Source organism: Lineus longissimus, chromosome 2 (assembly GCF_910592395.1).
Source record: "Lineus longissimus chromosome 2, tnLinLong1.2, whole genome shotgun sequence".
In the NCBI taxonomy this organism is placed as follows: Eukaryota; Metazoa; Nemertea; class Pilidiophora; order Heteronemertea; family Lineidae; genus Lineus; species Lineus longissimus.
The window spans coordinates 28,128,477-28,152,660 of record NC_088309.1 but is presented as its reverse complement, the minus strand read 5'-3'; the positions used below and the strand labels follow the sequence as shown (position 1 = coordinate 28,152,660).

The window sequence follows — 24,184 nt, the reverse complement described above, 5'->3', positions numbered from 1 at the left end:
ATGCTCGTGAAATGATACACTGACGCAAGGAAGTTTTATATGACTTTCCTCGCTTGACATAGAGCGCCAAGAGCGCCAATCCTAATTCTTCCACCGAACCATCCCTATGTGGAACCGTCTCCCAGAAGATATGAGGACGCTGGATAACTTTGAGGCCTTCAAGTCCCAGCTATCCACCCTCCCGGGACTTTAGAGAATTCAGAAGATTGTACATAGTTTTTAAACCGCACCGACTAGACGTTTTATCGCTCCGCATGCACACAGCACCATATGATCAATTACGTCCCGAAAGGAACCCGATCATTATAAGGATGATGAAGATGAAGATGAAGAGCACTTCTTCAACTTCCCAACGATCATCGAGGGCAGTCGCCTTCTTGGCCATATCTAATCTTATCGGGGATCTTACCCCATTAGTGAGCACGAGTATGACCACACCCTTCTGCCGCCGACTCATCGCCAATGAAGAACATAGGAACGAGACTGTGGGAATTAATTGATAAAGTTAGTTTTTTCGATGTACCCGAATAACTTGTAGCGTAGATTCGGAGATTCGATGCGCACCAATATGTTGTTTGTCTGTTATGCAATGAACGTTCATCTATGTGCATGTTGATTAAAGCTTTACACGATTCAACCTGTTTTGCATATTTGGCTCATATTTACATGCACTTTTTGGGTTGATAAAGGATCTATCAACAATACATCTTGAACATAGTTTCGTACATGTTGTTTTTGAGGCTAGCTTTACAGACTAACCTTACTTATTTTCCTTGTTCTCTGAGAGAATCCGTCATCAAAATCATCCTATTTTCTGCCGATTTGAAAACCTATGTATCGAATCCCTGATGTCAAGAGGGAAAATACGACCCACTAGTGACATATGTGCAGATTGCAGTGCCCTAGGTAATGTGGTGTTCAAGTTTGCAGTGCTTTTAGGAGGGGTTTGAGATTCGTCGTCTGAGTCTGGCTCCTCTTGTTTTGCACTACAGAGTGCACAGTGTACAATTGGTACAGGTCGTGTATGGTGAAGCCATGATTACCTGTGTGAATCATCAATGATCCGGTCTATTCACGGTTGCTGGGATGAGTGTACAATATCATCAGGTTGGGTGTGTGGTCACATTTCAATTTCCTCGTTTGACTCCCGGAATGCTGTTCGAAGTCGAACAACATTTGAAGTCGAACAGCAGTAGGGCAGGCCTGTCCTTTTACTAATGCTAGATCCACTTGGCATTCTTTGGCTTTGCCTTTGTGGTGAAACTTCTAATGAATCAAAGACTATGCCAGGCCAGGCCAGAAGTTCAGCTCACATAAATTGTCTCATAGTAGCACTTTCACACACATTATTGTAAATGTACTTCTTTTCATTTACGAAAATAAACATAAAATGTTTAGAATTTTTCAACATTTTGTCTTTTTTAGATCCTACATGGGCCTCTATCAACCGTGGCGTTCTAATATGTGATGAATGCTGCAGTGTGCACAGAAGCCTTGGACGGCACATATCACAAGTCAAGTCCCTGAAGAAAGGATCATGGAATCCCACAGAGTTACAGGTACAAGCCCATTGTTAACACTGGAAATCATGCATCAAATGGAGGAGTTAGCCTGCACTCATTCCATCTCATCTGCTTGTTACAATATTGAGAAAGCCCTTCTCCTTTTTGTCACTCATGTGAAGTGACCTCTCTGATGTAGACCTATGACCTCCCTCATATTTTGTATTCAGCAGTCTTTGCCTTAACTTAACAGTCATTGTAAAGAGTCAAAGGAACTTAATAGACTAAGATTGCCTGACATCAATGTCAGTGGGACAAAGATGCAAACTTGCACCTGGGAGTCAGAGGGACAAAGTTACAGTCACTTTGGATCACCGGAGTATGTCACTTCTTCTCACTGAATCACTTGCCCTCATTGACAATGTGCTTTTCTATTTAGATGGTCCACCAGCTGGTTAGCCAAGGAGCTAACAGCATCTGGGAGCACTCTCTCCTTGATCCAGGGCAGAACAAACAAGGGCGACGTAAGCCAAATGCTCGCGACCCAGTACAGTAAGTATCGACATCTCGTTTGGGGATATAGCTTTCCTTTGTTGAATAGAATTGGGGCCGCAGTTATGAAAAGAAATGAGGAAAAGGTAATAACAGGAAAAATAACAAATGATACAATAATGCCAGCAATATGGTTGAACATCAAAGAGTTATTGGAAGGCTTTGTACTTATGAGACTAGATGTATGCTATGTAAGGTACTGGTGTATCTAATGCAGTTCCCTAGAGCTAGTATGCTTTGGAGCCCTGCCTGATATTAGACCTTTGTGCCGGGTTGTACACCATCTTCTACTTGATTCCCTGTACATTGAAATGTTCTTTTATTTCCCTTCAGTAAAGAGAGACATGAGACGACCAAGGCTAAGTACATGTAGGAATGCATTGTGTTTCTCTAGATGTTGTTATTTTTGTTACTTTTGTTCATTTTGGTGTATTACTTTCAGTGTTGCCACAAACCTGTTTTGGTCTTTCAGAGGTACTGGGGCGGTACTCAGTTTAGATGAAGGACTCCTTGGTTCCTTCCCTGAAGAAATATAGTTTAAGCCACAGTATAAAATAGCTTGTTTGGTCAGATCAAAGTGATTAACTGAGCCTTGTCTTTATAAATCATACATGGTACAGTCAATGTATGTTGCTTTAAGTGTTGTATGGTGTTAAATCAAGTCATGTTGTGCCTATATTTGTTGTCATGCATGCCTCAGTCATGTCAGTCAAAGAAAACCCCCATCAAAAGGATGGCACAATAATTAAGCTGGTTGTAATTTACGTTGTCTTCTAGACCAAGGAAATTAAAAGATACCTCGAGTAAAGTGTAAGATGCCTTTTGGATTTCCGCTGAGCATGAGTTTGGATCAATTTTAGTTGGTTTATGTTGTGTACAAGTTCTGTGTTTTGTTAGGGTTTTGTCCGTGTTCTTGGTGGTTAGTACTGAATAAAGAAGTGGTGTAAAACATTACGAATGAATTGTGGCAGGCTACATGTCTTGGTGGTCTCAGAACCGATGATCTTTGACGAAGCGGATGCCTTTATACTACCAGGCCGTCACAATCAGCTATGCTCATCTAGTTGTCTGTGGCTGGTTTTTGTCTTCATAGTCACCCTGTATGTCAAAATGTGATGGTCCTTGCTTGTCAAACTATGATTTTTTAATGCTTAGAATAGATATGGACAGAACCCATATGTCGTTTGGATCCCCCCTGCATCATTGATGATCATGATAGGTGTTACAATGTACAACTTATACTAAACTGCATTGTTACAAAACTAATCAATGTTTCAAGGTTGTGCTTTTTGATAACGAGGTTCATCTCTCACTTGAAGACTACTTGAACAGTTTGTTATGGAATGCTTGTTATATTGACTGCATGGGTTTGAACAGTAAAGCAATCTTGTGGGATGTGTTGCCAAGGGTTACAATCATATATACCTCCTGGAGGGGCCTTGTCCTCAAAAGGCAAATCACGGCTTTTCATCACTCAAGCAATACTTCCAATTAAAACCTGTTCCCTTGGCATCACAATTGTTATTGTGGAAATGAACAATGCAAGACCTGACTAACTGAATCCTGAGTTGGGGAACCTCAATGCATGTCAATAAGTTCCTTTGTTGATAAAGGGCTAGGGTGTCAGGAGGGAATTATTCAAACTAGGATATATTTCAAAATGTCCACCCATTCATATTTTGACCTAGTTCACTGTTTGGATGGGATTTGGAACTTCTCACTACACCTGGTGTATGGAACTATACCCTATTCCCGCAATACAGATTTTCAAACCAGTATCACTTCTCTGTGACTTTCAAAGAGACCACCTGTTCCTTAAGCTTTGATGTTTTGAATGTGACAGTCTCGGTATACTCAAGACAGTTCTGCTACCATGATAATACAAACCCAGTACATTTCATAGATACACAGCAGCTCTGCCTCAATATAACTACATGGTATGTGATTTGTCTCTCAGAAGTGGTTTTCTTCACAGATTTCTCTCCTCCCCTTAGACATATGAGATATGCCCTTCATGAGTTATCACACATCTTCTTGTTTCAGTCCAACCAAAGCTGACTTCATTCGTGCTAAATACCAGTTCCTAGCATTTTCAAAGAAGCATCAAGATGGTGAATATGTATCGAGTGACGACTTAAACAGAGTGAGTGTGGTGTGTCAGAAAAGGTTGATAAAGTGCTCCAAGAATAAACCAGAAGACAAGGCTCTCTGGTCAACCTCACAAGAACACTTGGATGAGTAAGACTTCCTACTGTTTTAGATATCAGAAATCTCAATGTACAGTTTTTATAAACTTAAAGTTTTTATCATCTCCTTTTGTTACTTTTCCAGCAATTGCATTCATGTGTGCGAACTAACAATGTTGAGACCTGCCTTCGCCTTCTCTCACTTGGAGCTGATCCAAATTACTTAAATCCAGTAAGTATACTTCTTATTTATAAACCTCTTCGATATCAACCTCACTATGGAACATCTTCTCGTCAGTTTGGGAGACCTAAACCACTATCTCTATTATAATGCTGTAAGTTTCCTTGCAGGAAAAGGGTAACTATCCACTACATGTGGCGGCTGCGTCTGGACAGGCTACACAGGTGGAGCTACTGGTTGTGTATGGCTCTGATCCTGGAGCTCCTGATATCCTTGGAAAGACACCTATAGATCATGCAAGGTAAGAATATGGTGACGCCTTCTTGCCGGACTCTCATCAAGATGCCAGCTATGCCTCTTCTTGGATGCTTACAACGACTGGACACTTCGCACCTGGCTTAGTCAAGTGGGAATCATTGTAGCATTGGTAGTGTGTTGTTAATCAGAGATAATCCTTGTATATTTCAGGAATGAAGGGCACACTGACCTTGCTGACCGACTGGTAGAGTGTCAGTATGAGTTGACTGATAGGCTAGCCTACTACTTATGTGGCAGGAAGCCAGATCACAAGACACAGCATTTCATCATCCCACAAATGGCAGACAGTTCCCTAGACTTATCAGAGCTGGCAAAAGCTGCCAAGAAAAAGTTACAAGCGTTATCGAATCATCTGTTTGAAGAATTGGCCATGGATACATATGATGAGGTCGATCGGAGAGAAAATGACGCCATCTGGCTTTCGACGCAGAATCACAGCACGCTTGTCATGGATCGCCAGAGTATACCTTTCTTACCAGTGAATCCAGAGTTATCTTCAACAAGGAATCAGGTATCTACAAATGATAACACAATAGCGTGTTGTTAGTTTAAGGAATTGACCCCCAGGCTTTTGGTATCTCAACGTAGAACCAGTGCTGAGGGTTCAATATAAGTTCTAATCTGCCTCCTAATCAGTGAGCAATGTTTCTCAAAGCCACTCCTAGCATGATGAACAATATAATGTATGATGCTAATGCTTTGTCTGTTGCAGGGTCGGCAGAAGCTAGCACGATTCAATGCTCGTGAATTCACTACTCTAGTCATAGATATTCTTAGTGAAGCGAGGAGACGTCAGCTGGGCATTGGCACACAGTCACATTCACCTCCAGCTCTAGAAAGAGGTGAGTAACTTAGTCTAATAATCTCCTCTCTTTCGTTTCTATCTCAGTAGATTGAAGTTTGTTCTGGTGTGGGTCCGTTGTCGTTGAAATTCTTGCTAAACTTTAATGCTTGCTTTCTTTACATATGTTCATGTTTTCATGTAATTACTGTCTAGCACTTCACCAAACTTGTTAAACTCAGTATATAATGGAATCGACTCTTTTTCTCGTCAATGTGTAGGAATGTGATTAATAACTTGTATATGTACCTACATGTGTCACTTATTATGCTGTAGTGTCTTTCAGTTTTTAAAAGTGCTAACCTTGCTATTGCCTGCCGCTATGATTTTGTTTCTGTTGTAGGTTTGCTTGTTGTTCTTTCTGTTGTCTGTGTTGTATTGTAGTGTTCAGTTAGGAATATTGTTAACAAGTTTAGAAAGTGTCCTCATTTTATCTCTAAATGACATTGCTTCTTCCAAAGCACAACACGCAGAAACTGCAGTCTGCACTCATCCTACCTTCAAATAACTCACGCCTGTCATATTTCTCCTCACAGCACAGTACTTGGGCGTGCCAAGAATAGTCTTATCGTCGACGCACAGCCTCACCCCGAGTGATGACTCATCACTCTATGACAGTGTGGCCTCACAAGGTGACGGTGCATGAGCAAGCTTTCAGCTGACAATCATTTTCTTTCAAGCGTTGCCAAAGTTTGCAGTTCAAACCACTTCACCTACCATTTGATGCTTAAGCCCCTTGATTTTGCCTTCCTTCACTTATCAAGAAATACATGTACATGACATGTTTCGTAACGTAGTCATTAACTTCATGAAGTTCATGTTTTCTGTTGATGATTTCTTGAAGACAGCAAATGTGACTGGTCAATTGACAAGGTTTTTGTCCCTCTGACCTCAATGGTGCCAGTGATCACTGAGTCCAGTTCAGTATGATCACGGGATACTCCTGATCACTGAGTCCAGTTCAGTATGATCACGGGATACTCCTGATCACTGAGTCCAGTTCAGTATGATCACGGGATACTCCTGATCACTGAGTCCAGTTCAGTATGATCACGGGATACTCCTGATCACTGAGTCCAGTTCAGTATGATCACGGGATATTCCTGATCACTGAGTCCAGTTCAGTATGATCACGGGATACCTTTGATCACCGAGTCCAGTTCTGTATCATGAAATACTCTTACTGTACCTTCACCTTACAAGAAATTGACTGTCATTTGTTTTGCCGCACAGATAGTCCCAAGTTCATGTATCGTGGTTACTTCTCTCATCTGAGTGCGTCCTTGAGTGACGAATCTCCATATGCTAGCCTCCATTCCCTCCATAATTCAAAAGGTGAACACTACATCAAATAAAGCATGGCCTACGTAAGCCTGTAGCTCATAGGCACTGTGTGGACTCTGCAATGATGCAGTCAGTCAGCGCACAAAGTCCTGATTGTCCAATCACAATCCACATGTAGCATGGTTGAGTCGGTTAAGTCTCCTGTCTCTCATCTGCGACCAGTTGAAAGTGGGGAAGTTTTAGAACAAAGTCAAACAAAGTCAAACAAAAGCCAAATATACCTGTCCTGATGCATGTTATGACTTAAATACCATTGATACTTAGGTGACTCTGTTTGCCTCATAAAGCATAGCTTGCATGTAGTTTTACATTAAGCCTTCTAGTTAGAGTGTATTTGAAAACTTTTCTTGTTCCTTGTCTTTTGTTTTTCATAGTGCATTTTGTTTTGTATGACAGTAGCTGTTGGTAGCCATAATCTAATTCTAACTTAAGCTTTTTGTTTTGTAATGTTTTAGTGTGTAGTTCTTTATAATATTCATTTTTGTGAGTAAGTATACATCAGTAATATGACTGATATTTGTCTTTGCACTTTTGATGTAGTGTTGAATATCATAGACAGAACTCTGTTGGTTTGTAGACCCTGCAAATAAGACCATAACAAGGAGGATGTCACTCAAGATTGGTTACGAAACCATGTCATTCAACTGTTACTCTAAGCTTGCCAGGCACTTTACTCGGTTGAGTTTTAAATCCAGTGTATAACACTTAACAGGTGATGATGACTTCATTATTTCACGTTGGCATTTTGCAGGAGAGACACCTGATGTCCCTCGCACAAAGATGACCAAGTCGTTGAGTAACATCAGTGATGACGAGCCTTTGTATGACAGCGTGGCGTCTGATGAGGACTACAGTACATTAGACCAGGACAGTAATGAGAAGGGCGATGATGAGGCCAAGAAACCCGGTCCTGCAACAAGCGCGGCAGAAGAGGTGGGTTAAGTTTGTACTCTTTTAGAAAGCTTTCCTCTGAGTCCTAAGTGTTTTGAAGTATTTGCCAGATGTGAAGGCTTACAGTGTTGACCAAAATGATGTTTTCATTGGTTTGTTTTACGTGTTCAGTGTTGTCTTGAATGGTTTTTGGTTCCAACCTCAAAAAACCTCCAATCAGCTGTTGGATACTTTAAGAATGATTGCTAGAGCATGGTTTTTACAATAAGTGTGTACTCCTTCAAATGTTTTGCAACCATATTACTGTTGTGATGAGCCAGATTGGTTTTGTTCCTTTTTTATGGGGCCACTCCTGTATATCTTGTAGCCCTTTTAAGACTCGGTGAGGTCAATGGCTGTAAACCCACGAGCTGAAATTAGGAGGTCAGGGAATAAAAACAACATGTATTTGAAAAAGAGTTGATCATAGCTTCATAGGGGATTAGAAGGAATGGCCAAGTAGTGATTTCATTGTCTGCAAACCCATTGTTCTTGAGTGTTGTTCTACCGTCTGCTTACCCATTCATTTCTTCTCTTGATGGTTTGCTTGGCTGTGTAGGAGTTGACTATCCCACTTAAAGGGAGTGTCTCTCCTTCTTCCATGATTTCGTTCACTGAGGTGAGATACATGTTTTTGTTTATGGCATGGTGTGTTAGGGCATGTTTTATTTTTAGGGAGTAGACCACTTTTTCGGCTCCTTCCCACCAGGATCGTTGCTTGGATGTCGCACTTGGGGAGGGGCAGTAGAATGCCTGGTGGAAAGGATCTATGATGGGTGTGGAAATTTGTTTACTTTTTCCAAGAACACTTGGCTTGTTTTCTCATCTTATTTAACTCTTTCTCAATTCATGATATCAAAAGTCCTGACTAGAATCTGATGCCAACATTGGTTGTCACCTTTTGGGTCCAAATGGCAAAAGACAATGTTTATTTTTGTATTTCCCACAGTAAAGCTCTCCTTGGTTTTAGCCAGGCTAGTCTCCTTGGTTTTAGGTAGTCCATATTGGTTTATTTGATGTAGTGCTTGGTAATCTGTAGCAGACGTATCATAGACTAGCCACATATTCAGTTTCTCCCTTTCAGATCCGATGTCAATTGACATGTTTTATACCACACATTGAATATTATGAGCCTATTTTCTACCCATGACTTTCCAACCAGGACAACCTGAACTTGCTTTTACCCTGGGTCTTTGAATGCTTGAAAAATGATCACATTCATCATATCCATTACCATGATTTACAATCATTCAAACAACGAACTGCATTTTAAATTTGTCTTCACTTTCCCTCCGGCTGCTTACTAACAGTGGACTGACTGGTTGTACTACGATAATAATATAGCAGATGATATCGCCATTGATGATTTGTAGACACAATTAGATGATTATATTCATAATGCAACCAGTGCTTGCTCAACTTTTGTATTTCTCTGCATAGTAGGGATTCTACGCACCACATCCAACTCTGTTATTTCAGTGCATGTAGGACGGGTAGTTGAAAGGTAGAAATACTAGAGTAAAAGTAGGGCCCTATGGTATGATCTTCTTTGCACGGAGCTTCCAGAGGTTTTTCTTTGGCAAATATGCGCTTGTTAGGATGGGATGCCTACTGGGGATGTGTTTGAGTTTCATTGCCCCCTTGGGATTGCTCAGACACATAAACTGTGTGTGCTTCTCAAGCCTTCATACAGATTTTTCCAAGATGAAGACTGTTACAATGTTTTTGAAAATAGCTCTATTGGGTTACCAGTTGAGAAGCATGAATCGTTTAGAGTTGGTGTGCATGGTTAATATGCGGTCTTCCAGAGTTGGGGGATTCCAGCAGAGAAGCAAGAAAAGAAAGCACTTGCACCCTTAGAATGCACATCTCTGTATTAGGGACAGTGATTTGGTCCTTAATAGGTGATTTCTCAATTTGACTATTGTAAGTGTGTTCAGGACACATCTCTCTCAAGGAGAGCATTTGTCACTCCTTTATAGAAAGGTAGGCTTTAGTATGAATGGATAGTTATTTTTGGCATGCAATAATCTGACAAAGCAATCTAAGGGGTTAATCCAGATGGGAAAAACCATTTTCCAGATAGGGGGAGTGCCAAGTAGTGCATGTAATGCATGAGTACTAGTTACAGGTGACTCCCTATTTGATCATACCCATGCACTTGTGAGCACTACCCATTTTACCTGACTGAACATTTCTGGCCTGGACATGCAAAACCATCTAACATCGATGAGTATAACTCTCTTGTGGAAGGAGGGGTGATGATGACCAGGTACATAGGTTGCAACAGTTAAGTTATTTAGAAATCGAAAACTAATCTGCAATATCCTTTTGATGTCAAGACCAGGCTGTAAAATGATGGTTACACATTTTACATCATTAACTGCAAGTTAAAGTAATCAATCACCAAAGGTAAAACTGTTTCTGCAATTGGGCCGACAGAGAAGAGAAGTGTAAAATATAGATTTTTTAAAGTCATCTCTAGCATCAAACTGCGGGTTTAAAATATATTGTGGTACCAGGGTGAACATTACTCATTATTTCTCCAATCTTTATCATGAATTTCTCCCATTGTTCCTGAGAGATTAACTCTGTTGTTTGTTTGTAGAGTATGGCATCAGGGTCTGAGCACTCTGATAATGCCATCACCCTCGAGGAGTACATGGAAGTCAAGCGAACCCTGGCCGCATCGGAAGCCAAGTGCCAACAGCTCGAGCAGAAGGTTAATAACCTTAGTACTGAGGTAAGCAACGGTCAGTTCAGTCTGATAAAGTCATCCCTTGTCTTGGTGCTTACCTTGCCCATGATGAAATTGAATTATTGATGGTCCTGCATCAGGGCAAGTTGAGATGTCACTTCAATTCTAAGAAGAATAGAATCTGGAGAGTGTCATCATTTGTATGTGTTACCTTTACCAAGATAACACAAAAATTCCTCAAACAAAACCAAATTGAGTGCAGTAAATGAATCTTTTGGAATGTTTGTTTCAGCTGAAGAAAGTGGTGGTTGAAAACGAGCATTTGAAGAAGCAACCGGCTGTTCCAGATGCCAAGTCTGTCGCTAATGGTCATAGCCTGAATGCCTCCTTTAGTGCTGGTACAATGCCACGACCTGCTAAACCTACCCCAGCTAATCGACCACAGTCCATGTTTGAACAAAGGGATAACCAACGACCAGTGCCAAAAGAAAATGTAAGAGGGCTTCGTTCAGTGCTTATGGTAATGTGAGCTGCAGAACCAGACTGAACTTATATTACGTGATCCAAGTGTGAAGAGGAGTCATCTGCACACGTCTGCTGATAATACAGTGCTTCACAGCCAGTTCTCTTCATAAATGCTAATGCTATTGCTCTGAGAGGACAGCGTCTCTTGAAAGACCGGAGTCATGTGGTATAATGTCTATTTATGACTTGTTATTCAGGACATTTTATGTTTTCAGACTCCGATCTGTGAAGATCCGATGGAGAATGCAGAGGAGCCACCAGCTACGAAAAAGGTAGGAAGTGGAGCTCTGTTGACTGTCATTGGAGTTGGGTATAAAGTCTGACCTCGGCCATTGAACATGCCGTGCCAAATATGAAACTGTTCTACTCTGCCAAACTGTCTGTCATCTGATAGTGAACTTCGAAATGATTGTGACTGATAGTGTTATTGCAAACTGATATTTCACTTTCACTTTGCAGGAGAATTATGGTGGGCGGACCAAACCAGCACCAAATCCAAAACCTGTGCGTATAACGTGCGATGATTCAGATTATGAGAACACCAAGCCTAAGAGAATCAGTGATAGTGGAAGTCTAAGATCTGATAGCAGTCAATTCACCTCCTCTGAAGGTAGCCAGACGCCGGGGACACCAAGTAATCCGGAGGGGCATCTTGTAGCTGCGGCAATGTGGGACCCAGAGGATCAGTTACCCTCGCAAGATGATGTGGTTAGGAAGACTGAGAGGATTACTAAGAAGATCCAGGAGCTACTCATCTCGGCCCAGGAGGGCAAGCATGCCAGGTTAGCAGTTTTCACTTATTCAAGAGTAGATTCAGTAATGAAAACCTTTGCCTGTGTATCAAGTTGTACGTAGGCGTTTACTAACTGAAAGTGTTGCTTTTCCAGTTACGCTGTGTGTTCGGATAAGATCCACGCTGCTGTCTTAGACATGGCCACCATCTTCCCTCAGAAACCAAAGACGGAGAGTATCAAGATGGCGCTTCATTACCTTACCAGCAGCGCAGTCAGATTACGGGAGGAATGCCGCATGGAACAAATGGATGGGCGCGGCCAGGTTGACCATCGCATTAAAACACAGCAGGTCATTCAGTGTGCCTATGATATCGCCAAAGGTGCCAAACAGTTGGTCACAATATTTCAGTGAGGGGTCATGCAGGGAAGGTGACCTAAACTTTAGTTGACTTGTGACCGCAGTTTGGATCCATCCTTTACTAAGTGCAATTGAATCATGATTGAAAAGGTCAAATGAGCTATTGACATGAAGTGTTTTATCAAAGTGCTGATGTATCCCTGTGGAGGCAGATGAATGGACTATAGGAAGACTTCTTTTGTTCATGTGTAGCATGTTAAGTGGACACTTCTCCACTATGTATTTATTAAACTTTCTGAGATCTTTCTCTAGCAATACTAGTATGCTAGACTTCAACCTGATTCATGCTCCAGCTGCTGGCTGACTAGATATATGCACCAGCTATGATACTCACGTGTCAGGTTGGGGCAGTCGGCTTGTTGGCATCAGCTGGCAGCATGAGTATGAGTAAGGCCTTTAGCTAAAGGCTTGACCTGCACCCTGTCCCAAATCGTGCATCCACAACTTTCTTGATAATGCATGATATACATACATTTGTATATGTATAAATAACTATAAATAAATTTTGTTATGTTTCAATGTCCTTGTTGTTGTTTTGTGTCATTGGGACAATCCAGTACAGATGGTGTTACTAACAAGACCTCAGGTCCGATCACTTCGCCAAACAATCTGAGCATACTGCATCCAAGCCCAAGATCTAATCAGGCTGAAGAATGGGCAGAGGCAGACTGGACATGACCTGGCTACAATGTTGTCTCAGGTTTGACAGGATGTGACAAGGTGACCAGATGTTGACATTGTCCCTGGCGTAACTTGTCTCTGCAATCCTTCTTGACTGTCTTGCGGGACTGTGACAATATCACGCATTCTTCTGGCAAGGCAAACGACTGTCCGTTGACGTTGATATAAGAGGGCCTTTCGCTGTTTCCTTGTGACAAGACCTTTCCAGATCTGTGAATATGTCCCTTTGTCCTAGTTGCGACCAGGCTGTGACATTGTCCTCGCCGTAACTCGTCCGTGGCCTTGTCCTCGCAATCTTTGTCTTGCAAGGCTGAGACACTGCATTATATGCACTTCATCTAACCCGGTTGTGACATAGCCCTTGGTCGGTCTGAGAGGGCGAAGCCATTGTCCGAGGCCTGACTGACATGGTCCTGGATCTGACATCAGTCAAAGATCGAGGTGATGTTCATCTCGAGGACTTTATATGAATGGACCTTCAAGGGTTTTATGAGGAGATAGCATCTTGACGATAAAGGGATGATAGAATAGTAAGAGCAACATCCTGAACTCCTAGGAACGGATAAAGACAACTAACAGCTGTGAACATCTTCATTTTAATAAGTTTACAGATATTGCGTGAGTGTTTGTTTCAAGACGACACGAGGAGTCACTTCTTGCCAGGCGAATCCACCCACACCCCTTGGTTCATCATCTACAACAACAGACTGAGGAACATCTGGCTTCCAGCAAGCTGTGGTGTTTTCTATTGCGGCGTCATATGATTCTCTCAGGTCAGGCGGGGCACACGAACATACTGTATAGCGCCACATGTTACTGTGGTGGTGCCAGGCCAGCTTACTGCTCGCAAGGACTGCTCACAAGACTAGGCCATAGACGGTTCCCTTTCATTCCAAGGGGTGTACTGTTGAGTATAAGCCGTGAGTTCATAAAATTCATATATCTTTTAAGTTCTCTTCCTTCTTTCTAAACATGGCGGTGATTGTGAAATCAGATAAAGTTGAAAAAAAACCCATCAGTGTTTTGAAGGAGCTCCAGCAGCCGTCTTCTCAAAGAAATCCAAATCGTACCTCTTCTTCGTAATCTCCATCGAGTTCGACTTCTTCACATGCACGCCCTTGAGAACGCGTCCGTTGATGGGCGCATTCATGTCGGGAAAAGCCATCTCAACCATACTCAACCGATGATCACTTGACTTTCGAGTATCTGGACTCTTTGAAGGTGAGGGAGATCTCGTGCCTGTACTTGTCGCCCGAGACCGCGACGGGTCGGACGTTGGGTAGACAAACCCCGAAGGTGCTAGCCTCTGTCTCGGATCAGATAGTCTGGATCTTCCGGTTTTACGGGATGTCCTGGGCGTTGAGACAGGAGACTTGATTGGAGGGAGGACAGACTTCTGCTGATTGTCGATTTCCATCACGGAGACGAAATTTCGGTAGTCAATGGTCGGACTGACCACGGCGATAGCTCGGTTCTCCTTCGACGGTCGTCTGACAACATTCGCCAGCCGCCCCATAAGATTATCAAGCTGGATCACTTTATCATGGACCAAGTCCGCGATTTCGCTCCACCTGTGAAAGGTTTCCGTCGGCTCAGCTGCCTTGGGGATGCTATGAGCACTTTCTTCGCCCGTTTCAATCTTCCTCCCAGCCGCAATGATCTTCTCCATCACATCCACCTGGCCGAGCAACGTGTGTTTCTCCAGTTCGTTCTCTTCCTTGAAGATATGAAGCGCCGTCATGAGATCATTCGCTTGTCCTCCCACAGACTTCATCACAAGACTTCTCATATCCTTCTGGGCATCATTCAGCCCAGATATCTTCCTATCAGACGCGAGTTTCCTCTGGATCAACCTATCGATATTCCGTTCAAGAAAACTCAGCCTGACATTGTCCGGATCGTTTTTGATACTTTCGACATACTCCAAGTCGTCTTGATGAAGAAAGGATCTCACTCTCACGTTCATCCTCTTGACTTGGCTGTCGAATACCCCCATTCGTTCCTTCAGACGATCGATCTCCGCCTCACTGGCATGGGTAAAGTTGTTCAGAGTCCGTATCGTGCTCAGGTGTTTATCATTGCTCTCATCGTACTCTTGCTTGAGTTCGAGCACTTCACGTTCGCTATCTTGTAGATTGTCCAGTGTACACATAAGTTTCTCCTCCACAGTGCGGACCTAAAACGAGACAGGATTTGCAGTTAAGTAAATTACCTTCGTCTCCATGAGAGTTGCATGGTGTCTCCTCCAAGTTGTGACCCCAGGGTTGTGTGACAGACGGTTGTGACTGTTCTGACAGTCTCGGTAGTAACTATTACAATACAACCATGTCTCATGCCGAGATCAGTGAAGAGTACTCCAGATTGTGAATGTTCAAGTGACCATTGGCCATTTACTGGTCTCAGGTGGAGACGACATGACATAACAGGGTTGTCAGAAGCGGCCTATTAGAGGCCCTTAACCTGGTAGACGTTCTCATGCTAGAATATAAAGAAAGAGGAAGACAGCTTAAGAAGGATCAGGACCAGGGTGTTGTTGAACCAGGTCAGATGATAAAGAAGCACCTTCCCCTGTGTACAGTTAGACTCTGCTTAGTTACGGCGTAAACCAGTATTCCTCTGCTTCCTGGAAGAATAACTCGCCAACAAGCCTGCTCATCCTTCTGGTTCTTTTTTCGCCGGACTTACCTCACCGACTTTGACATCGAGTTCCTCCTTGTGAGCGATGGCCTGTTCAATCAGCTGCACCTTGGCTTTCATCACTTTCTCCTTCTCCCGCGGAGCAATGCGCCAAGACAGATGCACTCGCTCTTCTTTAATCTGAAAAAAGGCATAGTCTTGAAAACCAGGACGTCATGCTTCCGTCGTCGTCGGTTCGGACAGATGTGAACGATCACTTTATCTAGCCGTGTTGCCAAGGCTGAGGATCTGACTAGGCTCGTCTAAGCGTTGGGAAGAGTTCGTTACAAGGGATGTTACTAAAGTATCACCGAGGCCAAAGTCAATACATAAATGTCCGATGAGTCTACTCCCCCGGATTCGTCTAAAGCAGGAAAAGCAGATGAAATGCCTCTGACTTCGAGCCTACCTTCTCCTGTATGTAGTTAGCCAGCTGGTGTTTGGCCGTAGCCGTCAGAGACCTCCCCAGGGCAGGAATCTTCTTGAAGACATCGAGATGAATCTGGTCGAAGTCGCTGTCTGCTTTCTTCTCTTCAACTGAAAGTGTGGTGGAGCCAATTGTACAACATGAAGTGTTTGGTGTTATAGTCGTCCATTCCACCAAGTTTGGTACAACCAGGCTGCATTCAGATTCGGCCACTCCAGCAACTCTACACAACAGTCCTCTAAGTGATGATCTCGGTCTGTGGCAGATTTCGGCTGCACTGGTAGCTCATGGCGTTTGGGGATTGCTGATGCAACTATTAGACATAGAAAACTCAGTGACGATAGTATGCACGTTCAGTTTGTGACGAGGTTAATGGTTACTTACGCTGTGTGTTGACGAACTCGTGCAAGAAATGATGGCCAGTCTTCTGCAGAATGCCCATAAATTTAATCACTTTGGAGGTCGAGATGAGGCGAAATGTGTCAAACAGTTGGTTGTTCCTTCTGTCTTGACTGTCCTTTTGCTGGAAGGGGTAAGCGAAAGTATAGAACAACTTCGATGATTTTTAAGTTGGGTGCCATCAGATATGCTACGTGTTGGGTTTGTTGATGAATGAATGAATGAAGATTAGATGTATGAACCTCTGAAAAGACATGTACTCACCTGTACATCCCTGATCATGGTTTCACTAAGTATCTTCTCCTGTCGCAGTTGATTGTAAAAGTCTTCGGTCAGGATAATGTTCCTTGTGAGGAGAGGCCTGTTCTCCTCGAGCACTTCCTTGATGTGCCCCATCATGTGGCCAGAACTGGAAGGCTGAAAATGAGTTGGCGACTCCATGTTTTGTTCGAGATTGTCGGCAACACTTCCGCTTCGGACCGCTTAGAGCTGCATCCTCTTGTCTAAACCTTTTTCGATTAATTTCTGAAATTAGGAAGGATGCCATGGTTGGTTCTGTTGACTTCTGAAGAGGATTGGCATACTGAAACCAGCCCGGTTGTGTGGTCGAGACCGGATAGTAGAGTGCAGACACCAGGAAGACAGTCAAGGCGGGCGGCGGTTGCGCTGTCATGATTGTGTCGACTCTGAGCTCCAAATGATGAAGTGATAAACGTGAAATGACCTTACCGTTGTTTATCACAGCAAAGCTGTCCACAGTTATTGAAAGTGATCACTAGGCCCTTTATGTGTGAGTTTAAAGCCTGCTCGAACCCTGATTAAGTCGGAATCCTTGTTGTTTATGCATAGGATAGGTAAGGAGATAATAGAACCTACAAAACAAACCGCTACCCATATTCAAAAGGAGCAGTTAAGCCACTTACTGACTAACCTGAATCGTAATTATAAAAGTATTTATAGAAGACAACAGTTGGCCCTTTATACGTAATTGTAAATGTGTTAGATTATGTCCTTGTCCCCGTGTGATGTTTGGGGTTGTGGTCTCTGGGCAAGAAGAAGGACGAAGACAAAAATACAAGACTTTGGTTTCAAAAGGAAGAAACAAACCAACGTTCTTCGATTGTCACCATGCAGCTTAACATGTGCCAAAAGCGGGAAGACGCCTGAGATGACCTTTCCACCAACAACTGTTGTATCCAATAGTTACCCTGATTTCTGCTATCCAAAGTGTACTCAACGTATAGTCGGTAGCTTGAGCCGCCAAATGGTCCTTCGTCTTATTACTCCCTAATCCTTAATAAAACAACCTGCGGGCCATGGTCTTTGTTTTACGGACATATCTGGCAGACCTCGACATCATATTCTTGAGGGTAAAATGTGTTTAGGGCCTATACTAGATGTTAGAATGTATCAAAGTTAATTGATTGTGGTGTCATAAACAACAATTTCAGTGGGTCCGGTGATTTTCTATGGCCTCATGCAGGTGGCAAACTGATGACGAAACGAAGTTACATATAATTGTCCAGTGAGTGACACCCACGGTCTCGAACTCCAACAGTACGGTAAAACACTGTCAACGCAAACGCACTCTAAGTTTAGAAATTCAAAAACATATACGGAGCTAATTACTGGATGCATATCAAAACATTCACCATGAACAAATGTAATATCAGCAAACCTTGCGACAGAGGTTGGACAAGGACATCTACAGGGCCGGGGCCAACACTTCTCAGAGGAAAGCGCGCATAAGTAGTGCAGTGATTTACCATGGTGAAAATGAGACATATTTCCCTAAGGGGTACCACAGAGCTCAAAAAGGATCCCTGTATTGCGAGTTCGCCAGTTCAGAGAGTTTCACCACGGATCAGCAGGAGCTGGTTTGGGGTTCCAGCTATAAATCGTACCTCACAGGAAAACAGGAAAAACTCAATGGCCATCGACGGATTGGTACCGTTGCAAAATAGTTATAATTTTAGGCAAATGCCTCGTTCCAATGTCTTAGCTCAGATGGCAGCACCTGACAGTGCAGTGACGAAGACTTGTAAAGATGTGACAAATGTCATACGGATTTACCGTGGCTCAATGTTGCATATCTGCTGGGGAGGACTGTGTTCTTCAAAAAATGACTTTTGCCAATGAGTGTATTGGGTGTGTTTTTGGATTCGGGGTTAGACTGGAAATTCAAGTTGTTTATTGTTGCGACTGGACTGGCATGTTAGTCCAGGATGTCCAGGAGAGATACGAAACATATCCCGCTGGCTATTCTGGCGAAAGTTGAAAAGGCAGAAAATCCAAGAAAAACATTGTCCTACTAAACATGCTAAAGGCCTAGAATACCTGTTTATTTTACTAAGAGCAAAGATTGTGAATTCATTTGGTATCCTTGTTTTGTTATTTTTGTGATTGTGCTGCGCCTGGCTATTTGTGCTAGAGAGGCGATCACAGGACTGAGATCGCAGAGTTGTTATCTTGGGGACTGTGTCAACGTTGTTTAATTACTTTTAGATCTTGGCTAAATTACTTAAGTCTATTTGCCTGAGTGGCTAGAGTTCGCATAGATCTGACATAGGAATGTTGGCTTAGCTATGCTTTGATAATGTGCTCTCTGAGCAGACGACATGGGAAAGCAGGCGATGACGGTATTTTTAATCGAATAAAGATAGAAAATTGAGGTAAGTGACAATTAACCATTATCTTGAGCGTCAATATCAGGGTTAGGCTGCCAGTATGGCCCTTAGACAAAATGAGAAGCAGTTTGATGACAAGTGAGTATCGACGATCAAGATCGTTATATATCAGAACTCGAAATCCTGAACAACAGAAAAGGACTAATTCTTCAAAGGGGACTAAAGTTACTGCCACACTTGTCGGGATGGGCCATAGTGATCGGGCAGAGGAGCTGTTCAGACTGAGACATCGTACCGCAACTGAACAATTGGGTAGGTGGGTAATTCTTCATTGGAATCACTGTCGTACCGTCGCACCAGTCGGGCTGGGCAGGAACGGGGACCTTTGTTGGTTAGTTGCATAACGGTATCACCAGACAGATCTTTTTCTCCAGTTCAGAGCCCTCGTTATTTATTGATGTTTTGCCAAATAGTTCACCAAAGCTAGAGGACAACACGCTGATCAGAAAGCGCAACTTGATTCTCCCAGTACCTCGTCTGTAGTGATATGCTGACAATGGCTTATCACACCGCGTCTTTCAAAATATCGATAAAGACGCTTTTCTTTTGTGGCATAGGCCGTTTTTTGTTCGGTTGTTCCAATAAAAAAAAAGAACAAAATAGCATATTGAAATAGATGATTTACGGCGGTTTCAACGGTTCCCCGCTCGTCTTTGATATCCAACATTCCCACCCTGCATTTTTAATGTGACCAACACGATGTGTCAAATATATTCTCAGGCGGCCAGTGCAAAGATTGGTTTGGTGAGGACTGTCATACTCTCTCCAGACCTATAAGCCTTAGGCTTTGTTCCATGTGAACGCATAAGTCATGATCTTTCGAGTTGGTTAATGAAGGTACTCAGAAGATCTTCCTTTACAAAACCATTCACCATAAACATTAACCTCATGCCCCAATAGGAGATTATAAATCTAAATAGTCGATCTACGCTTTGAAACTATATATGGACGCGTCCCATATCTTTGTGGTGGCTTATCATGCCAAGTTCACAAGTCTCAATAGCCAGGTGAAAGTGATCGAAAGGTGATTTGCTATTCGCTTTATTCTTTAATGATAAAAGTAACAAAGGCAATGCACGGTGTTTGATGGAGGTGTCTTGTTTGCTTTTATTGCTAGTGGAAGTACAGGCTTTGTGAGAATCGGAACTAGCAGTTAACAGTTCTAAGTACTCGTTTGTATAGGCTTTGTGAGAGTAAAAACGATAAACGAGACGGTGCTGAGCTGGACATGCTTTTGAAAGGATGAGAATATTGAAATCTGACGAACTCAAGAATATATTCTGCTAAGGAACACCGCAAGTCCAAGTAAGTTGTTCTTTAAGACAGGTTTGACTCCCTTGAAATTGTGTTTTTTTGCCTTTCATAGTCATAAGTGATACAATGAATTTTCTTCAGAGTGATATGGACTGTACTGAAATGATCGGAATGGTATATGTTCAACTACGAATCATGGTCTATAATTTCCTTTCTTGTCAGTGATTAAGTTTATAGAATGTTTTTTTCTCTTCTCTTGTGTTCTCTATTACACCCATAGCAATCAATGCCAATCGCCAGTGCATTACTTCGACAGACCAGGGTGTCTTATTACCAGTCATTAGTCCTTTGATGGCATTGTTGCTACGATTCGTGACAAAGTGGTCTAAATGGAAATGTTATGTTGAACTCTGTCAATCGCTTGATGCATGTGTCAACAGAGTAAATAGGATTGAAATGTTTGGTGTTATTAGGTGAAAATCGGCAACAGGTTGATATGGTTAGTGTTAATCTTAGGATTCCTAACCATTCATCTTGGTGAGAAGAAGAAGAAGAAGAAGATCTTGGTGATACATTGAACACTGAAACTTCATCGCCTTGGTTGCAAATCTATGATTAGAGTCCCATGCTATCAGCTAACACGAATCATTGTTTACGCTCTTACATCTTTGCATGGTTTCCTTGCCATCTAATCATGCACAAAAGCTTCAAAACCACCAATCAATATCACCCTATTCAAACCATGGGAAGTTAATTGAGATCGTTATTATGATTATTTTATACGGGAAAATGATGATATTGGGCCGCGCTGGGTATTCTGGATTAAGTGGTGAGAACCTTCGTGAGAGTTGAGAGTGTTGTCCTGTCTCTAAGGTACGGTTACTAATGGAGATTGTGCCATTCCCAGCGTCATACTGTAACCAAGAAGATAAGGTGATTGATACCCATTCATCGAGTGACTGATTGCTCACGTGGTTGTTAGGCAAGCCGACGTTTAAACCTTTGCTTTTCGTACCGACTCTCTTCTCATGTTTTTCTTTACAGCTCAGTCGATCAAAACACCTATCGGGTTTATCAAAAGTATCGCATGTGTTTGGACGAATGGCCTGAAATAATTTCTAAGATTTCTTATCTTTTCAGGGTATATCTGGAGGTTGATCGACGAAGTCTCAGACCAGCTGTGCAGAACAACAGTCATGTCGGCTGGTCACGACAGCATCCGGCGGCGGGAATACAGCCGGAAGAACCGCACCTCATCGTCACCGGGCAAGCGCATGAGCATGAACGACCAGGTCGCAAAGACTGCCAATCGAGCGGAGGATTCGCACTTACAAAGACGACTGCTGGCTTATTCGAAGGAGTTCCGCATTTCACAAGCTGCTATTCAGAAAGACATTGGTTCGTCTAGGAACCTGGATAAGAATCTAACCAGAACTCGATACGGACAGCCTCTAGGATCGCACGTTGCTTATTTAGGAATCACCAAGTCTGGTGCTGTCTCTAGTACCGCGCCAGTGTCCTTGTACTACGACCCTCCCCGCTCTGCCCAGCCTGCTGCCAGGCGACCGCGGCCCCAATCAAACACACTCACCCCTCCAACCAACAAGGGACAGAATAGAGTGACACCGCCACAGAACCTTAGCCCGTTTTCTCTCCCCACCGGCCCCACTCAAAACAAGACCCCGAAACCACGACCCGAGCCAGGACACGCCGTCAATGAGCGAGCAAGGAGTTTCTATGCATTAAATAAACATTGATGTACTTGACAAACAAATTCTTTGGCCAAAGTTTGCAAATCTTACCATCTGTGGACGATCGTACATGTTAAACATGTTAAACACAAAACTAGTGTAAGTTCCAAACTTGTGCCAAATGGTTATGGCTTGATCCACTCTCTGTCTCCATACCGATACGGACGGTTTTACGATGTTTCAAAGTGCAATTGGACGGATCGCCGGATTGTTTCGCCGAACTTTGATAGTAAATATCAACAGGTTAAGACATATTGTCCAACGTTAGTGATTTGGATGACCTGACCACGATCAGCAAACTTAAATACAAAAAAAGTTATCAGCGAACTCAATGAGGGTGAAAAAAGTTGAGAGATATTCTGAGTTTTGGTACATGGAAAGCGTGGTGCTAGAGTGCCCGGCTTCTGAGTGAGGAATATGGTTCGAATATATGTTATGAGCAACTTGGTCTTTCACCGTGTTGGTGTTCGAATGGTGAATGATGTGCTTAAAGTCCCCTGGGGGACTCGGGGCGAAGTGCTTTGAGCAGGTCAGCTTTTGGCCGGAAAAATGCGCGTTGAACGAAAGATTTAACGCTGAGAAAGACATCAAGTACTGCTTGTACAAACGGCTGGTTTCAGATGGTCTGGACAGATAATATTTCAAAACGTAGTGACGCCAGGACTGTTGGGATTTTCTAAATATGCCGTAATCGTATAATATACATACTTGTATACATGTATATCCGATATCCGATTATCTTAATATGAAAATGTATCATTGCCACTGTCATAAAGCAATAAGTGTCAAAAGTTATATCCATTTATAGTTATTCTGAACGATTATATTAACCCTGTATTAAGATTGTGTTGCTCCTTTACCCAAACTGTCAACACCATTCATAATCACAAGTTCATTACGGCAATTTACCGGTCTCGATGGCCTTTATCGAGTTTCAGAAAGCAGAGGTGGGAGCCCCTTAGGAGACTTCTATAGATTGGTTCTATTGGACTGATTGTCCAGCCCGCAATTTGATCTCGGACGCACAACGAGAATACGGCAACCCACGGCAACGCCGCGCACATGGTAACGGCAGTGTAGCATGTTCAAAAACACAATTCTCCAATTTCAATTTCAAAAGTTGTCGTGCAACGTATCGAAGAGTTATTTAAAAAAAGGTCACATATAGGGCAGTTAGCCGTGATCGTCAGCGGTAAAATGAAGTTAGTCTAGGCTGACCAACTCCCGTATCACTTGGTAAGCAGTAAAGGCCGATGGTAATCTCCGTATCAGGATTTACACACAAAACAACTAAACTTAAATATTTAGTTCGCTCGTCATCTTGCCGAATTCCCGGCCCTGGTCATCACTCGCCTAGTCTTTCGTTTGTGAGTGGCAAGTTCGACCGAAACTCTTCACGGCTCCATCATATAGGATGATTGGCTAACGGACCTGACGCGCAGTGTTATGATGATCTTATTAAGTAGCGGTCTGTAACAACTATCACTCTAGGAAGCTCTGATCATGGTTATAGAATACGACATGCCTTGTCGATGCTGTCAGACAGCTGTGCCAGGAAAGGTTGATAACCAGCGTAGGTATATGGTTCCTTGCATGACATTTGGAGTATCCAGGGATCGTCTGCCCATTATGACCAACTATCATCGTCAGCTCTAGCTCTAGTGTAGCCATCGGGTGTGACAACATCTTCCCTTAATTTCTATCGTTCCGCTGATCAGTCAAAGTGCTCAGGATCCCCTATTTCAACCATCAGCCAATATGATCATGTAAAGGTAAATATTAATGATGAAATCCCCCTGAAGCGTCGCCCCCGTCTTTTAATTAGAAACGGTAGCTGTCGACGTAGACAGAGACAGCTGAGCGGAATAAATCCTATGCAACACGAAATGATTGAGTGGCGAGGTGCGAGGCGTCGTACACTGTCGACATTTTGTTGTTAGATTATGGGACCATAAGTGGCGACACCTGGTGTGGATCAAGATGAAGACGTTGACCTTCAATATGGCTGGTTATTGGGTTGTGTCGCTGACAAATAATATAACATGAGATGATATAGAGTCGTCACGGGCAACTGTTCAAA

The 24,184-nt window shown here is 42.8% G+C and overlaps 1 protein-coding gene across 5 annotated transcripts; it reads left to right on the top strand.

The window, feature by feature from the left end:
* The first annotated feature begins 737 nt into the window (after positions 1 to 737).
* Positions 738 to 12,748, top strand: LOC135483373 (ARF GTPase-activating protein GIT2-like). 5 transcript variants are annotated; one of them, XM_064764220.1, is made up of 17 exons: positions 738 to 906; positions 1,426 to 1,559; positions 1,942 to 2,054; positions 2,388 to 2,423; positions 4,098 to 4,197; positions 4,386 to 4,472; positions 4,592 to 4,722; positions 4,890 to 5,250; positions 5,452 to 5,581; positions 6,117 to 6,212; positions 7,676 to 7,857; positions 8,414 to 8,473; positions 10,463 to 10,597; positions 10,845 to 11,045; positions 11,293 to 11,349; positions 11,537 to 11,859; positions 11,965 to 12,748. In XM_064764220.1, exons 1-17 carry the CDS (start codon positions 849 to 851, stop codon positions 12,221 to 12,223), a joined length of 2,463 nt encoding a protein of 820 aa, XP_064620290.1. In that variant the 5' UTR covers positions 738 to 848; the 3' UTR covers positions 12,224 to 12,748. The 5 variants fall into 5 exon arrangements, with proteins under 5 accessions (XP_064620290.1, XP_064620291.1, XP_064620293.1 ...); XM_064764221.1 differs by lacking the exon at positions 2,388 to 2,423; XM_064764223.1 differs by lacking the exon at positions 6,117 to 6,212.
* Positions 12,749 to 24,184: the final 11,436 nt, after the last annotated feature.

Bases quoted from the DNA above. Each gene is read 5' to 3' on its own strand.
- LOC135483373 (XM_064764220.1), top strand. From the start codon at position 849: ATGTCAAGAGGGAAAATACGACCCACTAGTGACATATGTGCAGATTGC. The intron at 907-1,425 runs GTAATGTGGTGT...TGTCTTTTTTAG, and splicing joins TGCAGATTGCAGTGCCCTAG to ATCCTACATGGGCCTCTATC. The intron at 4,473-4,591 runs GTAAGTATACTT...GTTTCCTTGCAG, and splicing joins ATCCAAATTACTTAAATCCA to GAAAAGGGTAACTATCCACT.